The sequence below is a fragment of the Macaca fascicularis genome, chromosome 4 (assembly GCF_037993035.2).
Source record: "Macaca fascicularis isolate 582-1 chromosome 4, T2T-MFA8v1.1".
Lineage (NCBI taxonomy): Eukaryota > Metazoa > Chordata > Mammalia > Primates > Cercopithecidae > Macaca > Macaca fascicularis.
This window is the reverse complement of record NC_088378.1, coordinates 147,233,433-147,255,801: the sequence shown is the minus strand read 5'-3', so window position 1 is coordinate 147,255,801 and position 22,369 is coordinate 147,233,433. Positions and strand designations below refer to the sequence as shown.

Genomic DNA, 22,369 nt, shown 5'->3' with positions numbered 1-22,369 from the left:
CCTTTTAATTGAGGCTTTCCATTTCCATTCTATTTAAAATTGTACCCCCCAACTTGCTATTCTATATGCTACTTAATTTTTCCTCCAGAGCATTTAACATAGGTAACATGTATATTTCATGTTACATATGTAAAGCAGTCAGTATTTTACTTATCTGTCTTATTTTCCTTCCCCCCTTCCATCTCCTCTTTCCAAATCAGCTCCATGACAGCATGAATCTTTGTTTGTTCAGTAAATAGAACAGTGTCTGACACATAGTAGGCACTCCATAAATATTTGTTAAATGAATGAACGCATGAATAAATGAATGAATGATGTCAGTCACCTGTGCATGGATCTACAAAAGTTTAAACTCCTATTTATGGCTTTCAAGCTCTTGCATCATCTGGTCCCATTCTCTCTCCCACTCTAACTTCTCTCCTCCACTCCCAGAACAGCCCTCATCCTCCCTGGTGGCTCTCTATGGCTAACCTATTGCTATTATGTGAATTTCTATCTCGGTGCCTTTGTTCTTACATTTGCTAGTCTATAATGTCTTCCTCTCTTCTCTCTGCCTCATTTCCAAATCCTATCCCTCCTTCAGAACTTACCTGAATTCTTATCTCCTTCCTCAGTCTCCTCCAATATCCTGTCACATTGCTCTGTCTCTTTTTCTCAGGGTTAAGGAGATAATGTTGAATCTTATTCGTTAACGTATATTTCAGATATTTCTTTTTCACTCTTCAATTACAATTGTATACTCCTAAAATCATGTACCATCTTAATAATTGTTTGGGATGTCCCATAGTGTGTAGAATGTTATTAGACATAGTAATTACCTGACAAATAATTCTCAATTGATAATATGGGAGGGGTTCTAAATCTTTTTTGAAATAGCATATGGCAATAATTTCCAGGCAGGAATGAGGATCTCCTTTAAAGTTTTTTTAAAAAAGAACTGCTGGCCGGGTGCAGTGGCTCGCGCCTGTAATCCCAGCACTTTGGGAGGCTGAGGCGGGCAGATCACAAGGTCAGGAGATCAAGACCATCCTGGCTAACTCGGTGAAACCCTGTCTCTCCTAAAAATACAAAAAATTAGCCGGGCGTGGTGGTGGGCACCTGTAGTCCCAGCTACTCGGGAGGCTGAGGCAGGAGAATGGCGTGAACCTGGGAGGCGGAGCTTGCAGTGAGCCCAGATTGCCTGGGCGATAGAGCGAGACTCCATCTCAAAAGAAAAAAAAGAACTGCTAAAGAATGATTTTTCCAACAATTTATTAAATAAAAAAAAGGAAGCTGCAAAATATTATATTGCATATGGTCCATTCATCAAAAAACTAGATAGATGTGATATATGTGTGTGTACATATATACACATATACTTGTATGCTTAAAAAGTTTCTGGAAGGATCTATAAGACTCTGTGAATGGTAGTTACCACTAAAACAGGCAAGGGAGGGACTCACACTCTTGACTCTGCTCAATTATTTGCATGTTTTTCACCATGGGCAGGCATTATACTAAAATTCTTCATTAAGAATTGTTTTAAAAAGTCACAGACTTCCTCTCCCACCACATGACAGTAGTTGTACTTTGAATCTACTGTTTAAGAAAATATCTATTGACAGGAAGTTACCCAGTAATGATTTTAAGTGATTTTGCATTTTACAATCGCTACTACACCTACAAAAGTTTGAAAAACTAAAAGATTATTCAATCTAAGGAGAATTCTGAGTAACTCCAAAGTCCCTGAGGAGTCTCTTGCCAGAGAATGGGAACTACCACACTTAGAATTTTAAGGCATTTGTTATTAAGACATTGTGTTCCATTTCTAGGAGCCTTGATAGCACCTTTCAGGTAGCTAATTCTCAAAAATGTGTGGATGGAGTATGAGTGCAAGTCTTGGAAAAGCAGTGCTAGAGGTAAGAAGAGTGATGAAGGGCTCTTCTCCACCTTTCAGCGATTGCCCTTCAGAATGGAAGGCATGCCCCCTACCGCTGCCATTGTCAACTGCCACAGCCCTCCTGGAGTGAATTAGGATAAAGAGGGAGGAAAAAATAAGGCCTATATTTATTTTCTTTTTTAAAAAATTCAATAAATAATTATTGACTGCCTATTATGTACTAGATATGTGCCAAGTACTTGGGGGCATATCACAAAAGAAAACAAAGATCCCTGCCCTTATGGAGTTTGCAGTCTAGCATTTATTACCAATTTATCTGCATCCCGTCTGTGATCCTGTGCAAGTCACCACACCTCTCTGTGCTTCTGACCTCAGCTGCCCAATGGGGAAATAAGCAGGACTGGCTCAGATATGGGTATGCCTGGTGTTCTGTAGATGTCAACATGACACCCACCCTCAACCCACAACCCAAGCAGTAGGTAGGGCTGGAAGTAAATTGGAAAAGGGCAGAGGGATTTGAACCAGGTCATCAGGGGTGCTGTGGCGGTGGTGGGCAGGGCCCAGGCTGGCTACATGCACTGTTGCTGTTATTGCATTTCAGTGGTTGCCTTGCTCGCTAGGTCCTTGGCCTTCTCCACAGCTGTCAGTGCTGTCTCCTTTACCTTCCCTTTGGCTTCCTTTTCTGTCCCAGCAGGTGTTTTGGAAGGTGCATCATCTGGCAGCTTGGCCAAGATATATTGAAAACTCTTCACAGTTACAATCATGTTGTTTTTGAAAAGAGCATGACCAAGTTCCTGGATAGCTCTGGAGATACTAGATAAGCTAGAGAACACCCAGGCTTCCCTGAGGATTTCGGACTAGTGCAGTTCTCAGAGTTCACACAGTAAATACATCGTTCCTCCACCACCATCAGCTTGGCATGGTTGATGCTACAGGTGAAGGTGGTCACTTCTGATTCTGTGGGTGCCTGGTAGAGTCCTCCAGGATGGACACTGGGTGAGCATCATCGGCAACAAATAGCCACTCAGTCTAGCAGGACATCCCATTGGTCTTGGTCAGGAGTCACTGGGAGAGGAGCTTCTGGGCAGGGGTCACCTCCTCATATTCTGTGTTTTTGGTCAGAACATGTTTGCTATAGGAATTTGAGCACCAATGTCACAAGGCAGTGAACATTTGGTTTCAGAAATTCTGGAGCCTGTTCTGGCCTGGGAATACTTCATCATCATTCCAGCCAGGGTAAATGAGCACCCGTGCAGCTTCAGGGCATGGAGCCCAGTGGGAAGGGGTGTGTGTGCAGGGGATTGAAGGGGAGCTGGGTTGTGGGCTGAGGGCTGGCAGGGGCGCTTGCTCATGGAACTCAGGCTGTGACCAACCTGCCACTACTGCCTGGAGCAGTTGTCAGGCACTAGGCTTATATCTCTTGGTTTATAGTCAAAGGTAGAGAAAATAGATAGAAATGAACTATATAAGCGTGAGTCCAGTGAAGTGAAAATTGGCAGTCTTAGAGTTGACTCAACTATCATGAAGTTTCTATTTCTTTAGAGGAAATTCAGACTACTGAGTTGGAGGGAAATCCACATAGTCTTTTTCTAAAAAGAGGCAATTAGAAAAGGTAAATACCACATCTCTGGTATACTCTATGGCACCAGATTGTTTTTTTTTTTTTGAGATGGCATCTCCCTCTGTCTCTCAGGCTGGAGTAGTGCAGTGACATGATCTCGGCTCACTGCAAGCTCGCCTCCTGGGTTCACACCATTCTCCTGCCTCAGCCTCCCCAGCAGCTGGGACTATAGGCGCCTGCCACCACGCCTGGCTAATTTTTTTGTATTTTTAGTAGAGACAGGGTTTCATCATGTTAGCCAGGATGGTTTCGATCTCCTGACCCTGTGATCTGCCCTCCTCGGCCTCCCAAAGTGCTGGGATTGCAGGCGTGAGCCACTGCGCCCGGCCTGCACCAGATGTTTTACTTCATAACCAAACATGAAGCAAACCAAATTCAGGATGAGATACCCAGACTTTATAGAGCTAAGAGCCTGGTTTTATGGAAAGAGCTCTGGTGACAGATATGCTTAGATTAAAATCTTGCTTCTTAAACAACCTACTTCAATCTTTCTAAATATCAGTTTCCTTATTTGTTACATGCAGATTTTTTTTTGACCTTATAAGGATGTTGTGATAATTAAATGTAATAACATATAAAGTATTGAGCCCTCATAAATGGTCTTTATTATAGTTTAAAAATTAAGAAGCCATTATGTCTCAAACAAATATGCCAAGCATTCAAAATTCACTAAAGGTTATGCTTGCAAAGAAGCATAATGTCTTAATGTCACACAGGATTTGATTTCTAGTCTGCTGCTACAGGCATGCTTCAAGATTCCCTCATCATTAATATTTGAACTTAGAGCTACAGAGGCCCCAAGAAAGTAGACGAGCAGGTACAGTGGAATATGTGTGCCATTCATTCTCACTGGTATACACTCAGAGATAGAAAAATTAGGCAAATGATTTTTTTCCTGATTCTTATTCTTATTTGAGCCATAGCCAATTTTATGATAGGTAGAAGCATAATTTAGCACACTGATGTTTAGTTCATCCTAGGCCAATTTCGAGCACGGGATTGTTTTCTCTTGGAGTAAGTTTGCACAGCAATGGACTTAGGGCCACGTCTTTCAAGGTGAGTTGTTACTTGCTTAAAGCTCAAGCTGACCTAGCTTTCTATTAAGATAGAACCTCTCATAATGAAAGTGTCACAGAAAATAACTCATGGCTCATCTTCTAGCAAAGTGTATCCCCATCAGACTTTTTACTGGATTCTGTATAGTGTTTATGTTTAAGGGACATAATTGGACATGTAATATGTCCAAATGTATAAAAATATAACCTGTGTTTTAATTCTGTAATACACATTTTTGGTGCCAAAATAGGGATAATGGGTTTTCAAATTCATTTTAAATATTTAAAAAAACTGTATTTGCAGAGAGAGGAAGGATGGGGGACTAATGTATCTTTTAAAGCAAAAATCTGTTGTATATATTTTCAGATTATCTTGCTCCCTCTTTTTCCCTGTGCAGCCTCCTTATATGGATATGTTTAGAGATATTCTGTAGCATTAAAATGTTGTAAAGTCACAAAATTCACTCACATTTCAACTCAGATGTGCAAAGAAATCTATCTCTTCTATTTTGCCCAAACCAGTCTTGTGTTTCTAATTTGTGGTTAGTGCAGAAATTTTTAACTTTTAGTCCTATATTGTTTAAAGTTTAGTCTGATCTAATAATGTAAACAACTTCTTTGGACAATGCTAAGTCTGTCTATGAAAGGAAAGGTTCAGCGTCAACACCTTTTGCCTTCATGGAAACATGAGGTTTCTCCTATACCCTATGACGGTACCCTATGATATGAGCCCTCCAAGCCCTCCTTGGTGGCTGATATGCTAAATGAGGGCTATAAAATAATTTCAGAAAACCTTGACTCAAACAAAGAACCCACATTTCAAGCTTGTAATCTTTATAGAAGATTTTTATCTGTTTCGCCTGTCAGAGACTGGTAGTCGTTGCTGCTATCCTCCAAATAAGTAGTTTTCGTCACATGATAGGATTTTATTATTCTGTCCCTTTGAAGGTGGGTGTGGCCAGGGATCTGCTTTGGAAAATACAATTTCAATAAGTAAATTATTTACTATTCTTTCCTTCTGCAATGACAATCAGGAATGTGGCCAGATGGTCACTACTTTGTCATTCCATGTCACCAGAGTATAGACAACATGAAGTAGACCTGCCAGCTAACCCTTGATTCTCATACAATATGAGTGAAAAATAAACCTGTGTTGTGTTAAGCCACTGAGATTTAGGAGGTTTGGTTCCTATGACTCATCCTAACAGAGAGGCTGACATGCAATTCCTTCTGTGACCAATACTAGGCAAGTGGGCTCCTAAGCCAATTTAGGCAAATATGTAATCAGAAGAGCAAAATAGAAAAGTGCTTTAATAACTTTCAGAATTAATTCCTGTTACAAGTACAATCATTTTCCCTTCTGCATTTCAGATGAAGATTTTTGACAGAAATAAAGATGGTCGGTTGGATCTAAATGACTTAGCAAGGTGAGTTACACGGAAATGATATCATATATTCAGAAATACCTTCCTAGGGGTCTGATGACATCATATATTTCCTTTTGAGACTGGAGATCAAGCCTCACCTGGAGTCTAAAAGAATAGGCACATCTTAGCAAATAAGCTGAGTGATTCTAAATCTTTTAGGGTAACAGGTCCCTTCGTGAAGATAATAAAAGTTCTTCTCTCCAAAATGTACAACGCACAACATTTTCACAAATTTTATGGATGGGTCATGGGAAAACCCCCCTACCCTTAAAGGCAAGACATTTATAGTCTCACCTTGTGACTTCATGACAAAAATGTCCCAAATCCCATTCACTGGCTCTGGGAACATCGAGCAGTTATTTCAGGACACAGGACTACTGAGCCAGACTCCAGATGCACTGTGTGGTCTTGAAGTGTTGGTGTATCCTCAGGGAGGCACCAAGTGCCTGAAGGCTAGAAGTGGAGGAGGACAGGATAAAAGCAGAAGTGGCTCAGTGTCCATGAAAATGTTGTCTGAGAGTCTGGTGTTGTGACATGTGATTGGTGTGTCAGTATGTTTTGTCAAGTCCAGCTGATCCCAAACAGCATGTAGTTGTCTACAAAAAAGAGAAAGACATTCTGAGCAAATAGTGAGAGTTGAAATTGGATCTGGAATACACAGATACACCCGTTATAGGGGAGCAGCTACATATAATACCAGGTACTTCAGGGCAGCGCTCGATGGTAATTGTAAATGGCGCAGCAGTTACAGGCTGCAGTGCAGCAGCAGGTATAGCTGGGAGGGAGGAATTTCAAGGACTGAGGCAAGTTTTTAATGATGAGGAGGTAACTCGACAAAGTCACAAGAAGATGTTGGTTTCAAATCTTAGTGGACATTAACCTGAGTCCAGAATCACCAAATCCCACACCAGCAATCTCCTTTCTTGGCAGCTACCTCAGCCAGGTTTTGATATCTGTGAAAGGGGACTCACCAGGAAGAATTTCTCCTCAGTAACAGCCAGGATGTTGACCTCAGTAGACTAAATGGCCTTCTATCTGTGCCTCATAGGAATTGCGAGGCAGCCTGTGTGTCCTCCTTGGCTACTTTTTTTAGGACCTTAGTTCTAATTTTGGCCACATTGATATAGAAGAGCCACTGAGGGACCAGCCAAAGAGGGACAAAAGTGTTTCTCCATCAGGCCTGGCACAGAAGGCATCTTGCCTCTGCTCCCTGGATCCCATCTGGTTCTCTTGGTCAATAGAGGCAGGGTTCCTCTCAAGTAGAGGTCAGAGAGCTATGTGAGAGAGCCAATCCCAAAGCAACCAAAGGATTCATTCAATAGATGACAATCTAGATGAAAACAAAAGCTTGCAATCTCGTGGTTCCCTTCACCAAAAGCATCTATTCATCCATGCGCTGATTCAGTTGTGCACACCTCAGAGTAGTGAGAGTTGAGGAGCCCTGTGTGCCCTGAGAGGCTGGGGTTAATAAAGGGCTCAGAGCGACTGCTCTCTGCCCTCTTAGTCCATATCCAATATGACCTACCTATGTATACAATGCTAAAATAACTAACATCATGCACAGACTGTAACTTATAAAGGCGAAATAGAAGGAAAGCAGTTAATTATACAATAACACACATTTTAGTGTATAAGTGCTTGCATACAATCATAGTGAAGATATAATGAAGTGATCACATGCTTTCACCTGTGTAGAATTATAAATGGGGCAGCTGAGATGCTAACTGATACAATTGTGGCACTTTGGTAAGTCAGGTGCTGTTGATATGATTTCATGAAATAATAAATAAGTATTGACAGAGTTCCAAATGAGACAAAATACATTCATCTCTCAACACAATTCATCTACCATGTGGAAAATTTATGTAAGTAGTAAATTATGCAAACCTTGAGTTTTTATGCAAATAAGAATTCAGTTCCAAGCACAAATAATTAAAAGCAGGATTTTTACAGACACGATTGCCCCCCTGGACATTTGAAATTCAAGTGAGACATGGGACAATTCTTCATTCTGTGGAAATTTCCATGTAATGCCAGAAACCTAATATCCCTGGCCCTATGCACAAAATGCTAGTTGTGCCCCCTCTATCACTGTGATAACTAATAGGGCCTTCTGCATATGTCCAAACGCTCTGTAGAGGCGGGTTTGCTATGGTCCTGCTGGTAGGGTGGGGACTATGCCTTAACCCCTTGAATAACTTCTCACTTGGTGGAGTGTTGTGCAATGAGGGGGATTCAATGAGTAGTTGTGAATTGATGGAGTTACAGTAGCACTGAACAAAGATGCAAGGCAGCAAAATCAGTTAGTACAGTCTTCCCTAAGTATCCTCTGGGATTGGTTCCAGAACCTCCGCAGATACCAGATACCCAAATCCTCGGATGCTCAAGTCCCACAGTTGGCCCTGAAGAACCCACAGATATGGGGTGCCAAGTGTATTTCAAAACCAGTTTGATATGGAATTTGAAAATGAGAACTGTGGTAAGCAGAATAAAGATGTCCACATCTTAGGCTGAGTGCGGTGTTTCACACTTGTAAACCCAGCACTGTGGGAGGCCAAGGCAGGTGCATCACTTGAGGTCAGAGTTTGAGACCAGCCTGGCTAACATAGTGAAACCCTGTCTCTACTAAAAATACAAAAAAAAAAAAAAAAAAAAAAAAAAAAAAAAGAAAAAATTATTAGCCCGGCGTGGTGGTGCATGCCTGTAGTCCCAGTTCTTCAGGAGGCTCAGGCAGGAGATTCGCTTGAACTCAGGAAGAAGAGGTTGCAATGAGCCAAGATTGCATCACAGTACTCTAGCTAGGTGACTAAGTGAGATTCCATCTCAAAAAAAAAAAAAAAAAAAAAAAAAAGGTGTCCACGTCCTAATACCCAAACTGGTGACTCTTTCATGTTACAAGGCAAGAATGAATTAAAGTTGCAGATATAATTAAGTTTGCTAATCAACAGACTTTAAAATAGAGATTATTCTGGATTATCCACATTGGGCCCAATGTAATAACAAAGATCCTTTAAATATGGAAGAGGGAGTCAGAAGGTCAGAGTCACAGAGAGATTTGAAAATGCTAGTTGCTGGCTTTAAAGTGGAAGAAGAGGCTAAAGAATGTAGGCAGTCTCTAGAACCCGAAAAAAGGCAAGGGAAGGGATTCTCCCTGAGCCTCCAGAAGGAATGTGGCCCTGTTGACAGCTTGAATTTTGCCCAGTGAGATCAATTTCAGACTTCAGTTGCAAGTGCTGTAAATGATTATGGTCATTTGAAGCCACTATGTTTGTGGCAGTGTGTCACAGCAGCACTAGGAAACTAATACAACAACAAAGAGGCCTTAAAACATTTGCAGATAGGTATTTTCTCTCTCTACTTTCAGCTCTGAAATGCAGTTCAATTCCTCTACATAAAAGCACCTCCCAAGTATATGTGCTGTGACTGGCAACATGATTTAGGCTGCCTGGTGCCAGCAAATAGTAAGAACAATATTCCTTGCAGACTTCCAGGATATTCTATCTTCTAATTGGCTCAAATTAATTCCCTCTATTCTGAGCATTTGGAGGAGGAAAGATTTTCCACATAGTTGTATTACATTTTTTCTACTTTTTCTATATATCCTCACGACTATGAATACAACATGAATCTAATGTTGAATCTATTGAAACTGACTGTATCCTATTAAAGTATAATTATAATTATACAGAAAAGACAGACATATTTGCTTTCTAAAACAAAAACAAGATTATTTTAAAATTGAGATATAATTTAAGTACCATAAAATTTACCCTTTTAAAGTATACAATTTGGTAGATTTTAATATATTCATAAAGTCCAGTCATCACCAGTATCTAATGTTAGAACATTTCATTATGCCAGAAGGATACCCAGTACCCATTAGCAGTCACTCCCCTCTTCCTCCTCCCACAAGACCCTGGCAACCACCAATCTACTTTCTCTTTCTATCGACTTACCTATTCTGGGCATTTCATATAAATGGAATCATACAATATGTGCCTTTCCTATCTGGCTATTTCACTTGGAGTAATGTTTTCAAGGTTCATCCATGTTGTAACTTTATCCCTTTTTATGGCTGAGTAATAGTCCCGTGTATGTACATATCACATTTTGTCCATTCATCAGTTGATGTTCATTTGAGTTATTTTCACTTTTTAGAGATTATGAATAATGTTGCTACATGTTTTGGGTTAAATATGTGTTTGTGATTCTCTTGGTTATATATTAAGAAGCAGAACTTTTGGTTCATATAGTAATTTTACATTTAATTTTCTGAGGAACTGCCAAACTGTTTTCAAAAGTGGCTGTACCATTTTACATTCCCACCAACAATGTATCAGGATTTTAATTTCTCCATATTCTAATTAGTACTTGTTATTGTTTGCATCTTTTTTAATCATAAAAAAGATTATACTTTTTATGATATATATCATAAAAAAGATATATAAAAAAGAAGATACTACTTCACATCTAGTGGGTGTGAAGTAGTATCTCATTGTGATTTGCATTTTGAATATTTTTTATGTATTACTGGCCATTTGTATGTCTTCTTTGGAGAAATGTCTGTTCAGATCCTTTGTGCAATTAAAAAATTGGGTGATTTGTCCTTTTGTTATTGAACTGTAAGAGTTCTATGTATATTCTGTTTACTAGACATTTCTCAGATGTATAATGAGCAAAAACTTTTTTCCATTTTGAGAGTTGTGTTTTCATTTTCTTGATGATGTCCTTTGAAGCACAAATGTTTTTAATTCTCATGAAGTCCAATTTGTCTAATGTTTTTGGTTGTTTGTGTTTTAGATATCATATCTAGGAAGTCACTGCCAAAATCCAAGCTCATGAAGATTTACCCCTTTGTTTCCTTCTAAGAGTTATATAAATTATAAAGTTTCTGTTTTATGTAAATCCATTTCATGTTAATTGTTTAATATGGTGTAAGGTGGGGGCACAATTTAATTATTTTGCATGTAGATATCTACTTGTCCCAACACCATTTCTTGAATATTTTTCCTTACTGAATGGTCTTGGCACCCTTTCTGAAAATCAATTGACCATATGTATGGGTTTATTTCTGTACTCTCAATTCTTTTCCATTTATCTACATGTCTGTCATTATGCCAATACACACTATCTTGATTCTGTAGATTTGTAGGCAAATTTTGAAATAAAAAATGTGAGTCCTCAAACTTTGTTCCTCTTTTTCAAGATTGTTTTGGCTATCCTGGTTCATTTGCATATTCACATGAATTTTAGGACCAGATTGTCAATTTCTGCAAAAAAGCCAATTCAGATTTTGATGAGGATTGTTTTGAACTTGCAGATCAATTTGGGGAGCATTGTCTCCTTAAAAATATTAAGTCTCCCAAGGTATGAACGTGGGATGTTTTTTCATTTACTTAAGTCTTTAATTTGTTTCAACAATGTTTTGTAGTTTTCAGTCTACAAATTGAACCTCTTTCATTAAATTTTTTAAATATTTTATTCTTTTTGATACTATCATAAAAGGATTAGTATTCCAAATTCCACTTTTGGACTGGCTAGTGTTAATGTATAGATATGTCATTGAATTTTTTATATTAATCTTGCATTCTGCCAGTGTGCTGGATTTATTAGCTCTAGTAGTTTTTTGTTGGATTCCTTAGGATTTTATATATACAAGATTGTATCATCTATAAAGAGATAGTTTTACTTCTTTCTATTCTGCCAATCTGTGCTTTTAATGGAGTATTTAATATGTGTATATTTAACGTGATTACTGAGAAGGTAGGATTTATATTTGCTATTTGTTTTCTCTTTGTCTTAAGTTTTAAAAATTCCTCTATCCTTCCATTACCGCTTCCTGCACGTTAAACAGACATTTTCAAATGTATTATTTTAATTCCCTTATTTTTCTTTTGCTATTTTTTTGAGTTATTTTCTTAGCGGTTGTCTGCTAGATTACAATTAACATTTTAATTTAGATCAAATCTAATTGTGGATTAGTAACAACTTAATTTCAATATTATACCCCAAATTTTACTTCTATATAGTTCAAATGCCTTTCTCCTCCTTTCTGTTGTTAAAATTATATCTTTATATATCGTGTGCTCAACAACATAGATTTTTAGTTATTGTTTTATGAAATTGTAATTTAAATCAGATAGCAAAAAAGTTACACACAAAAAAATACATTTATGCCGTATTTTACATTGGGTTATATATTTACCGCTTCTGGTGCTCTCTATTTTTTCATGTGGATTTACGTTATTGTCTAGTGTCCTTTAATTTCAGCCTGAAGGACTCCCTCTAGTATTTCTTATAGGTCATGTTTCTGGTGTATTGATGATTTTTGTTGTTGTTTATTTGGTGACTTTTCTGAACTAATTCTATGAAGTCTATATTCTTTGTCAGGTGTGTCCACTGAAGTCTCTGCTAGGTTAGTTCAATGGTCAGTTCATGATTGGACAGAGATTTTCTAAAATGTCTTGGACCAGTAAGTCGCCCACTCTCTTGCTAACGGGCTCTGTGTATGTATTAGGGCAAGTTAAATGCTACAGTCATTGTTCTAACCAAGATTCAGCTATTTTGGGGGCCGGGTGCGGTGGCTCATGCCTGTAATCCCAGCACTTTGGGAGGCCAAGGCGGGAGGATCACGAGGTCAGGAGATCGAGACCATCCTGGCTAACACGGTGAAACCCCATCTCTACTAAAAATGCAAAAAAATTAGCCGGGCCTGGTAGCGGGCACCTGTAGTCCCAGCCACTCCGGAGGCTGAGGCAGGAGAATGGCGTGAACCCGGGAGGCTGAGCTTGCAGTGAGGCGAGATCGCACCATTGCATTCCAACCTGGGCGAAAGAGTGAGACTCTGTCTTAAAACGTGGTGGCTCACGCCTGTAATCCCAGCACTTTGGGAGGCCGAGGCGGGCGGATCACAAAGTCAGGAGATCGAGACCACGGTGAAATCCTGTCTCTACTAAAAATACAAAAAATTAGCCGGGCGCGGTGGTGGGCGCCTGTAGTCCCAGCTACTCAGGAGGCTGAGGCAGGAGAATGGCGTGAACCCGGGAGGCGGAGCTTGCAGTGAGCCAAGATCGCGCCACTGCACTCCAGCCTGGGCGACAGAGCGAGACTCCATCTCAAAAAAAAAAAAAAGATTTAGCTGTTTTTTTTCAGAGTAAACACTCCCCAGATTGCTGCAAGACTTTAATTGTTTTCCAGAGCTCTGGGAAAATTATTTTGACTATTTTTTCCAGTTTTCTCATTGCTTTATGGAGGAGAGAATTTCCAGAAGGCCATACTGTGCATTTTCCACTGAGATGAACTTTTAAAAGTCTGTGGTGACTACTAATCTCTACGAGTTTTTCCCAATTAATTTCTCTGTTTTCGTGATGTAAGAAGTTCTGTCTTTCAAGTACCTATTCTGTTTTGCAGGAAATTGTCTGTACTTTCCACACACCAGGGCTATAAATTTTCATATAACTGAGAGCTGAACGATCCTTATGTGGATTTTTTTTTTTTTTTTTAATTTAGGATTCTGGCTCTTCAGGAAAACTTCCTTCTCCAATTTAAAATGGATGTAAGTAGTGACATTACTATAGATGGGTTTATGTCATTGCTGTTTCTCTATGGATTTGAGCAGGAAAGAAGAAGGGAAGGCATCTATTTGCTCTACTTTATAACTTATTTAGAAACAGACAAGGCTCAGTGTGGAATCAAGGGATCTTAAAGGTCATTGACTCAAAGTTTACAAAAGTTGTCCAGGACTCTGGAAGAATTGTACAGCTGAATTGTCACATTGCTGGACTGACATAATGTTTTTTCCTTACACAGGCTTGTTCTACTGAAGAAAGGAAAAGGGACTTTGAGAAAATCTTTGCCCACTATGATGTTGTAAGTGTGCCTCTTTATATTGTGCTGGCCATCTTTGAGTAGGAAACTTGTTTAGCCCCTACGTGGAACCATCTTACCCAACAGACCCTAAACTTACATGATGAATACCAATCCCATCTGTGTGTTTGTAGGTCAAGGTACCCTCAACTTCTCTATAGACCTTCTGAGAATAGAGTAAAAAGAGCCAAAGGAGTACACATGGTTGAGAAAAGAAAAAAAAAGATAACTTTTTTTTGGCTCCTTGGACCCAAACTACAAGTTTTCTCCTTCTTGTAGGACTAAGAGTTCATTTATAATATCATGCATAAAAACATACAACCCCCCAACCCAGTATTCAACCCAAAGAAATAGAGGACAAGTCATACCTATTTACCATGAAAACTATTTTTCTTGTAGAACCAATTATTTGATGAAAAGGGGAGAAAATAAAAATTATAAGTACAAAGTATGGCAAAGAGATTAAATTTCCTAAGGACATGATAGTATGATGTAAGAAGGAAGAAAAGTAGAAAAGGAGAAAAAAGTTGGGAAAGATTATAAGGATGTTTCCCTGAAACTAATCAGACTAGATAATTATGTGTCATGTTCTGAGCAGAAAACAGCATCACCTGGGAGAGGCAGTCTAGCATAGAGGTGGCTAAAGATGTGACTTCTGTGACCAATTACCTAGGTTTGAATAATGGCTTATTACCTATGGGACCTTGTGCAGGTTCCTCAGCCTCCCTGTGCTTTGTTTTCCTTATTCGTAAAATTGGGGTGATAAGGATAATAATACCTACCTTCTGGGGATGTTATGAGAATTAAATGAATTCAGGTTTAGAAAGCTTTTATGAGAGTGCCTGATAAGTACTATGTAAGTGTTTGGTAAATACACTAGGGAATGGAATTTTTAAAATGATATGTGAAAGGCTCAGGATTAAGAAATCACAAAGAGAGCAGATGAGTTATTATAGTGGAACTTTAGAGAATAAACAAATACTTTAATATGTATTGTATTTTATAGATGTTCATATTTGCATGTGTTATAAAATGGGAATAAAGGGTCTCATGTGCAGACCAAATGATAATTCTAACATGTTCATTCAATGTAGTCTTCCTGGATTTAAAATAAATATTTTAGTAATCACCATATCATTGCCAAATTATAGGGCAAGATAAAAAAGTTTCAACCTATACCTCAAAGGATTAATATTATGTACAATTAACACTTATCTAAACTGAAGCCTAGGACCCAGGAAGCAAATAAAGTCAATATATGACATACGACTGCAATCTACAAAAGCCGAGGAACTCAAAAGTATGACTTCTCATTTGGTTACATGGAGCAGTTTTCAACGAGTTATTTTAATTCATGTGGAACATTCACGTCCTGCATGGAGAACATAAATTGGAACATGCCACTTCTAAATCTATTTGCGGCCACACAAGAATACTGATACGGTTTATTTATCTAATTTATTCCTTTGCTTTTTGGCTTAAGAAAATGATTTTTAGGCAAGTGGATCTTTTCCTTTTCAGAGTAAAACGGGAGCCCTAGAAGGCCCAGAAGTGGATGGGTTTGTCAAAGACATGATGGAGCTTGTCCAGGTGAGTGCAGGTTCTTCTTATTATGAACTGGGGTTGTCATTTTGATTGATTCCATTTTTTATGTGTGGGAATCAGTGAGACTGAAGGTTAATGTCGAAGATAAAATCTAGAGATGCAGTTTATTTAATAACCTTTGAATTGCTATAAAACCCAACAAACCTCCCTCACTTTCTTAAGATTGCAGTTTAAATTTCTTGAAGTTATCATACAGGTATCTTTTTACCATCATTTAAAGGCCAGCTATTTTACCGAAGGACCGCAGTGCCACTGAATATCTTTCTGTTCTATTTTTTGGTTACAGAAAGTCCCTTTTCCCTTTAGACTTGGTTATTAGAATAACTAAAACATTTAATTGAATTTCATGTAATAAAACTGATCTTCAGAATTTTATACATATATATATATATATTTTTTTTTTTACTAAGAGGCTTATCTAATACCTAGCCTAAGATGGTTATTTATGGGTTAAGACATTGCTGAGGTTGGGGCGGATGAAGTTTAGATTATATTTATATCACACAGCTGTTTTATGTAGGATAGACAACGTTTAAAAAATTTCCTTTGAGGTCCTGTTGAACTGTATTGACCAGCTACATGATCCAGTTCAGCAGATCATTTCCAATTCTTCCATTTCCATGGGATTGTGTAGACAATGAATTTAGTAGTCTTGTATCCTCAGGGAGTTTTTGAGGTTTGTTCAGAACACAATGATTCTTTTCTGGTCAGCCCAGATGGCAAAAAATTAGAGTAGCAATTATGAACTGTTTGTGGAGTTCCAGACTTCTTTGAAAATCCGATTAACACTATGGAGCCTTGCAGCTGAAAAATGTCCAGATATCAATTTTTGCATGAATCTCCAGAAAGTTTGTGTACTGTGATAGAGCAGGCATGGATAAAACCCTCTCTGACGTCTAATTAGCCTGATGAGACGTCTTCTGTGACTCCCTTCTTTTGTTGTTCTCATCCCAACGGGTCCCTTGCCTCTTCTTTTCCTCGTTCTCTTGTTGCTCCTGTTGGAGATTTTACAGACATTTGCACAGCCAGAATAATTGATGGGTATTGGTGTGATATTGCTTTTTATATTGATTGCTAGAGGAAAATCCCATTTCACCCGTTATCTATTTAATGCCAGAATGGCTTCTGTAATAGAAACTGAGCAGTTATCTATAGGAATATTAAAGTTGCATGGCAGCATTTGCTGAACTAGAGTTTTAATTTGCTTTTGAGAGAATGAATGGGACAGTTTTTTGAGAGCTGCCTGGTCTCTTATGCATTGGATCCAAGGGCAGTGACTGCCTGAGTGTAGAGCCTGGGGGCTTTGGAACCTTACTGCACTCTACCCCACCACCCTCCACAGAGGTTCTGGCCTTCTGCTGTTCCATGGCCCACACACACAGCCCAGCTGTGAGTGTGGATGCACAGTCACAGTGAGCAATCAGTCATTAACCAAATCAACCTCCCTTCTTCTTTGCTCCCCCTTTTCTTTAGTCTCAAACTTGTGGGAAACAATTTTTTCTCAGGTCAGAGGTGTCATTTGTTGCTGAAAACAGTTTTGCGGCATCCCACGTCTTTGCCAGGCTGTGGGAGGCAGCTGGGCTGGGCTGAGGGATTAGGCTCTGCTTGAATCAGAATACATCTGATTTACAGAATTTGAAGCAGTGGTTTCCAGAGGGGCTGCCTTGGTTGGGGGTGGCTGCTGCTCTTCCTCTTTGGTAACCTCATTTTAGTTATTCTCCCTTCTTTCTCTTTTCCCTCGCTATGAAAAGAACTGGAATTTTTTTTTGTAGATGAGGCAGTGTAAAATGGGAGACAGTGCTTTGGACTGTGACAGATCTGAGCTTTAATTCCAGATCAGCCATTTATGAACTGTATATCTGTGGGCAAGTTACTCAATCTCTCTGATACTTGTCTCCTCATCTGTTATATGGGCACAATATTTACGTCCCAAGGTTGTGTGCTGACTAGAAATAACATAAACACTGATCACAGACCCTGGGATATCGAATGATTCCCAAAAGTAATAGTCTTTGTTATTTTCTTAGAACAAAGCTGGTGTAATATTTGGAGTACATTTCTGAGCTTGAGAATAGTTATTGAAAGAGAATTTCATAAAAGGAATCAGCAGCTCAATGCATGGCTATGCCATTCTACTGGATATTCCTGTCCAAAACAATAATGTAAAAAAAGCCAGTACAAAAGAAAACTTCTAAAAGATAGGTATGTCAGATGGCAATTAACTAACATATTTTAGTATGCATAGCTTGAACATTTTTGCTTCCTTTCTGATTATAAAATTATCTCTGCATACTATAGAAAAATGTTGAAAATAAAGGCAAGTAAAAGTTAAGAAGCTGACGAGAATTCGAGCTAAGAATTCAGATTCTAGGCTGACCCCCGGGGTTCCAGGCCTGATTTTACCACTCCCTGCCATGAGACCTTGGGCAAGTTGTTTTGCATCTCCAAACCTCAGTTTTCTCATCTGGAAGATGGAAATTGTCATAGATCCTACTTCCATAAAGTTGCCATGAAGATTACAGAAGGAAAATCTGAATAAGGCAATTAATATTGTGCTACTTCACTAATTAATACCATGGTAATAAATTATTATTAAAAACAAAAAACACTGGCTTTACCACATATTGATCTGGAAAGTGATATAACTGTCATAACTTTAGTGACTATGATACTTGCTATTTCCATATGATTTTTCTAAGAGAAAGCCCAGATATCTGTAATCAGTGTAATTTTACTGGATCCCTTCGTAAAAAAATCATGATTTTTGAATCTGGATAATCTTAATAATCTTCAATAACTCTGCCTTTCAGTTGTCATTGAGTTTGGCAATGGTTTTCAAAGGCCAGTAGGAGGAAAATCCAAACCAACAATGTAGCAGACAAGACATTTTTTCCAGAGAAAATGAAAGAGATGGGAAAAATACTGGACCATGCAAAAAATTAGTTGGAAGCAGAGATCAGCCTCATTCTTCAATGGATTTATATCACCTCTATGGGAAGGTGAAGATCCTTGCCCCTTTTTGCCTCTCTGCTTCTGTGGAGCTGCTGGAGCAGCACAAAGGCACCTCTCAGTGTAAGCATCAGGCCAGTTTGAGACAGAGCCACTTCCTAGGGACCTAGTCAGACTGTGGTCAGTAATTCAGAAGGAATTTATTGGGATTCTCCAGATGATTTGTTGAGCTAAAACATATGTACACAGTAGTTCATTATTAATGTTCTCCTCCGATAATTGAAGGTGCATACACTTACTGTGTCTTTCCTAGTCTTTACTGAACCTTCCTTAGTCTTCTAGGTTTCTTTAAAAATACTCACCATATAATTTGTATGCTGTAGTCAAAGGATGACCAGTAGTTGAATTTCACATTTCTTGGCTTTATAAACAGAGTCTTTCCTGTGACTTTTTTCTTTATTTTCATTTTATAAAAAAGGGCCATGGGAGAAGTAAACAAATCAGTATTTGGAATTTATTTTAAAAGACAGTGTCAGAGAGCATATACCATGGGGTCAGCAGGAACGTGGCCCAGTTACAAAGTCTGGGTCAGGGTTTTTGGTGTTTACAGTAATAACTCTGAAGTAAGCTTATCTTATAGTCTTTTAATTCTTGGACAATCATATATGATGTATATATTGACTTTACATGAACAAGATTATTTGGTTATCAAAACACCTCATTCCCCAAGCTCTGAAAAATGGCACCCAAATCTTTCCTCTGTCAATCTGATAAGATAGCAGGTCCCTGAGGAATAAACATGGTTTCTTTTTTTCCAACAAATGTATTGAGATATGATTGACACTTAAAAAAGCACTGTATATACCTAATGTATACAATTTGATGCATTTGGATGTAAGTATACATCCATGAAACCACGTCATGATCAATGACATAAACTTATCCATTATCTGCAAACATTTCTCTAGCCACCCCCTCCACCTTTTTTTTTGTCTTTTTGTTTTGTTTTGTTTTCTTTTATGTCAAGAACACTTAACATAACATTTACCCTCATAGCAAATTTCCAAGTATACAATACAATATTGTTAATCATATGCACAATAACTTCTGTACAAGATTTTTGTTTGTTTGTTTTTGAGATGGAATCTCACTCTGTTGTCCAGGCTGGAGTGCAATGGTGTGATCTTGGCTCACTGCAACCTCCACCTCCTGGGTTCATGTGATTCTCCTGCCTCAGCCTCCTGAATATCTGGGAATCACAGGTGCACGCCACCACACCCAGCTAATTTTCATAATTTTAGTAGAGATGGTGTTTCACCATGTTGTCCAGACTTGTCTCAAATTCCTGACCTCAAGCGATCTGCCCACCTCGGCCTCCCAAAGTGCTGACATTACAGGCGTGAGCCACTCTGCCTGGCCTACAAGACTTTTTAACAATCCGTAGCTCACTCAGAGCAGCATAAAAATCAACACAAGAATCCACAACTTAAATTAGAAAGTAAAATGGCAAGAAATTCAAGATCTCCCAAGAGAAGGTATAAATGTGAACAGTAACATCGGAAGCCAAATAAATTGGCTGCCTGGAAGTGATGGGAGTTCCTGCCCACAGGCTTCCCTAAAGTTCTTTCTTTTCCTTGATGGACACCCCATTTGCTTTTTCTCTGCTATTGACAGGAAAATGGTTGGCAAGAGGGGACAATACCTCTTGTTATTGATAGATTCAATAAAGGATTGAATCTAACATGTGCCTCTCTAAAGAGCTAGCCCTTCGCAAAAATGTTTCTTTTCACTTTTAAATTGTAAAAATGATACATGTGTCATAGAGAAATCAGAAAACAGAAACCAGAAAAAACAGAAGCATAACTTCTATGTTCTAACAGACTGACTGTGAACTGACTTCTCTCCTATGTATGTTTTTATATGGTTGAGATTATAGTGAATAATAGACATTACAATATAATAGTATATTATATATAATATAGAGTATACTATATATAGCCTATTATAGAATAATAGTAATGGTCATTCAGTAACCACATAATATTTCACCTGTGGTTAGATCATAATTTACTTAAACATTCCCCTATTACTAATACTTTAGATGGTGTCCCATGTCTGTGATTCAAAACAATAATGCAATAATATCTTTGTGCAAAAATCTTTCTCTATATTTGGCCTCGTCCCAGGAATAAAATTACTAAATCAAGTGGTTTGCATGCTTTAAAATTCCTGGGATCCATTGTCAAGTTTTAGCAAACATCTGAAGAAAGAGCAGGTGTGTTTTCCCATTTCGTTCTTCAATGTCCTTTCCTCCAACCTGACTTTTCTTCCCCTCACTACCCAGAAAGTTGATGATGACTTCATTTTGACCTAGCTTTGTCTATCAAGGAAGATAGCATTCTGGTATATATAGTATATGTTTTCACACTATTAAGTTAGGGACTTAAAGTGCTGCCATCTCTTGAGTGATGAAAAACTGAAAAGAGAGGATAGGTGGCAAGGAGAAGAAAATGTAATCCCAAAGAGTGAATATCTAACAAAAGAATGTCTGGGGTGGTGGGAACTAGTGATGGGAAGAAAGTTGGAAGATTGAAGAGGTTCTTCCTGGAGCTTCTCAAATTACAACACTGCTAGGAGACTTCCTAGTATCTGAGCAGACATTTCCATTTGCCTAGTAAAGTGATCCTAAAGGAATACCAATGTAATTTCTTATTTTCATTTTAAAAAGCAATGGCAGGTGATAATTTGTAAACAAGATGAGGCTTGTTGGTAGAGACCTGGACAGATATCTAAAGCAATAATATCTTAACTTCTGCCTGTCGCCTCAATGTTTTAAAACACCACTATGGCCAATAAATAGTAAACTGGAGACCGAAAACATGTTGTAATTTTGCATGGTTAGAGAATAAGGTTCTGGTTAATTAAATATTTTGATTGATAGAGAATTATTTTAAGTGGATTACAATAAAATGCACTTACCATCAGTGAAACTCTAATTCAGTTCCTCTAGTGGTCAGAATATGGTCCAGTGTTGGAGTCATGATGACTCTAAGATAGAGATTTGTGGAGTGCTGGTTAACAGAAGGCTTGGATATGAACTTTAATTATTTTAAGAGAATTGGAATGTACAGGAAAGGGTAGTTGTATGACAAAAACAGGAAGACTGCATTTGAGGATAGTCATTCACTAATTTCATAGATATAATTGAGTATCTACTACGGGCAAGAATTGGGAAGAGAAGGCCAGACCCAAAGGTCCCCCAACTGCCAGGATTAAAGGGAAACAGGTCAGCATTTTTCAATCAATTTTATCTCAGATCCACTCTCACACTGTCCTATGAGATGAATGAGGAAAAAATTACACTTTTACATGAAAGGTTATGATACAGTGTAGTGATGAAAAATATACACTTTGGGACCTGCCTGCCTGGATTTGTATCTTGGTTCTGACATGGCTCAGCTGTGTGACAGTGGGCAAGTTAATTAACCTCTCTGTGCTTTAGTTTACTCATCTATGAATTAATGATGAAAGTAGATACAACCTCCTAGGGTTGTTCTGAAGATTAGAGTTAATGTATTTCGAGCTTTTACCTCAGGAACCCATCTGCAATTATATTAGTCACTTGTTATAAAAACTCTTGTTAAGACTGAGGCTCCAAGGGTTTCTGGTGATGTGTCTTCAGTGACACGTGCATTTTTTGAGCTGTGGCATTTAGGTCTCCTGACTCATATTGAGTTGTTCAATATTAAAAACATAACTCAAAAGGTCTGCAGGAACTTCCCTTACATACATCCGCATTCATTCCCACATCCCCTAACACACATACATTCATACACCAAAAATATTTTCCACTCACTGGAAGGAAATAATTACTATGGTGGGAAACAAAGCCCATTATTCTTCAATTACAAAACAAAACAAAAACAAACTTAGAATAGTTTGAATGAGGTAAATACATTGGCAAATT

General features: G+C 38.4%; 2 protein-coding genes across 3 annotated transcripts in view; one reads left to right on the top strand and one right to left on the bottom strand.

Annotated features, from left to right (window-relative positions):
- Positions 1–22,369, top strand: part of SCGN (secretagogin, EF-hand calcium binding protein) — a 49,749-nt gene that overhangs the window by 24,045 nt on the left and 3,335 nt on the right. The window contains exons 7-10 of the mRNA XM_005553826.4: positions 5,927–5,982; positions 13,492–13,537; positions 13,792–13,851; positions 15,370–15,438. Of these exons, the coding sequence (XP_005553883.1) occupies positions 5,927–5,982; positions 13,492–13,537; positions 13,792–13,851; positions 15,370–15,438 (231 nt within the window). The remainder of the gene's footprint in view (positions 1–5,926; positions 5,983–13,491; positions 13,538–13,791; positions 13,852–15,369; positions 15,439–22,369) is intronic.
- Positions 4,400–22,369, bottom strand: part of SLC17A1 (solute carrier family 17 member 1) — a 157,840-nt gene continuing 139,870 nt past the window's right edge. For both annotated transcript variants that reach the window (XM_074038735.1, XM_074038743.1), the window contains one exon: positions 4,400–6,578. The gene's annotated coding sequence lies outside the window, so the exon portion shown is untranslated. The remainder of the gene's footprint in view (positions 6,579–22,369) is intronic.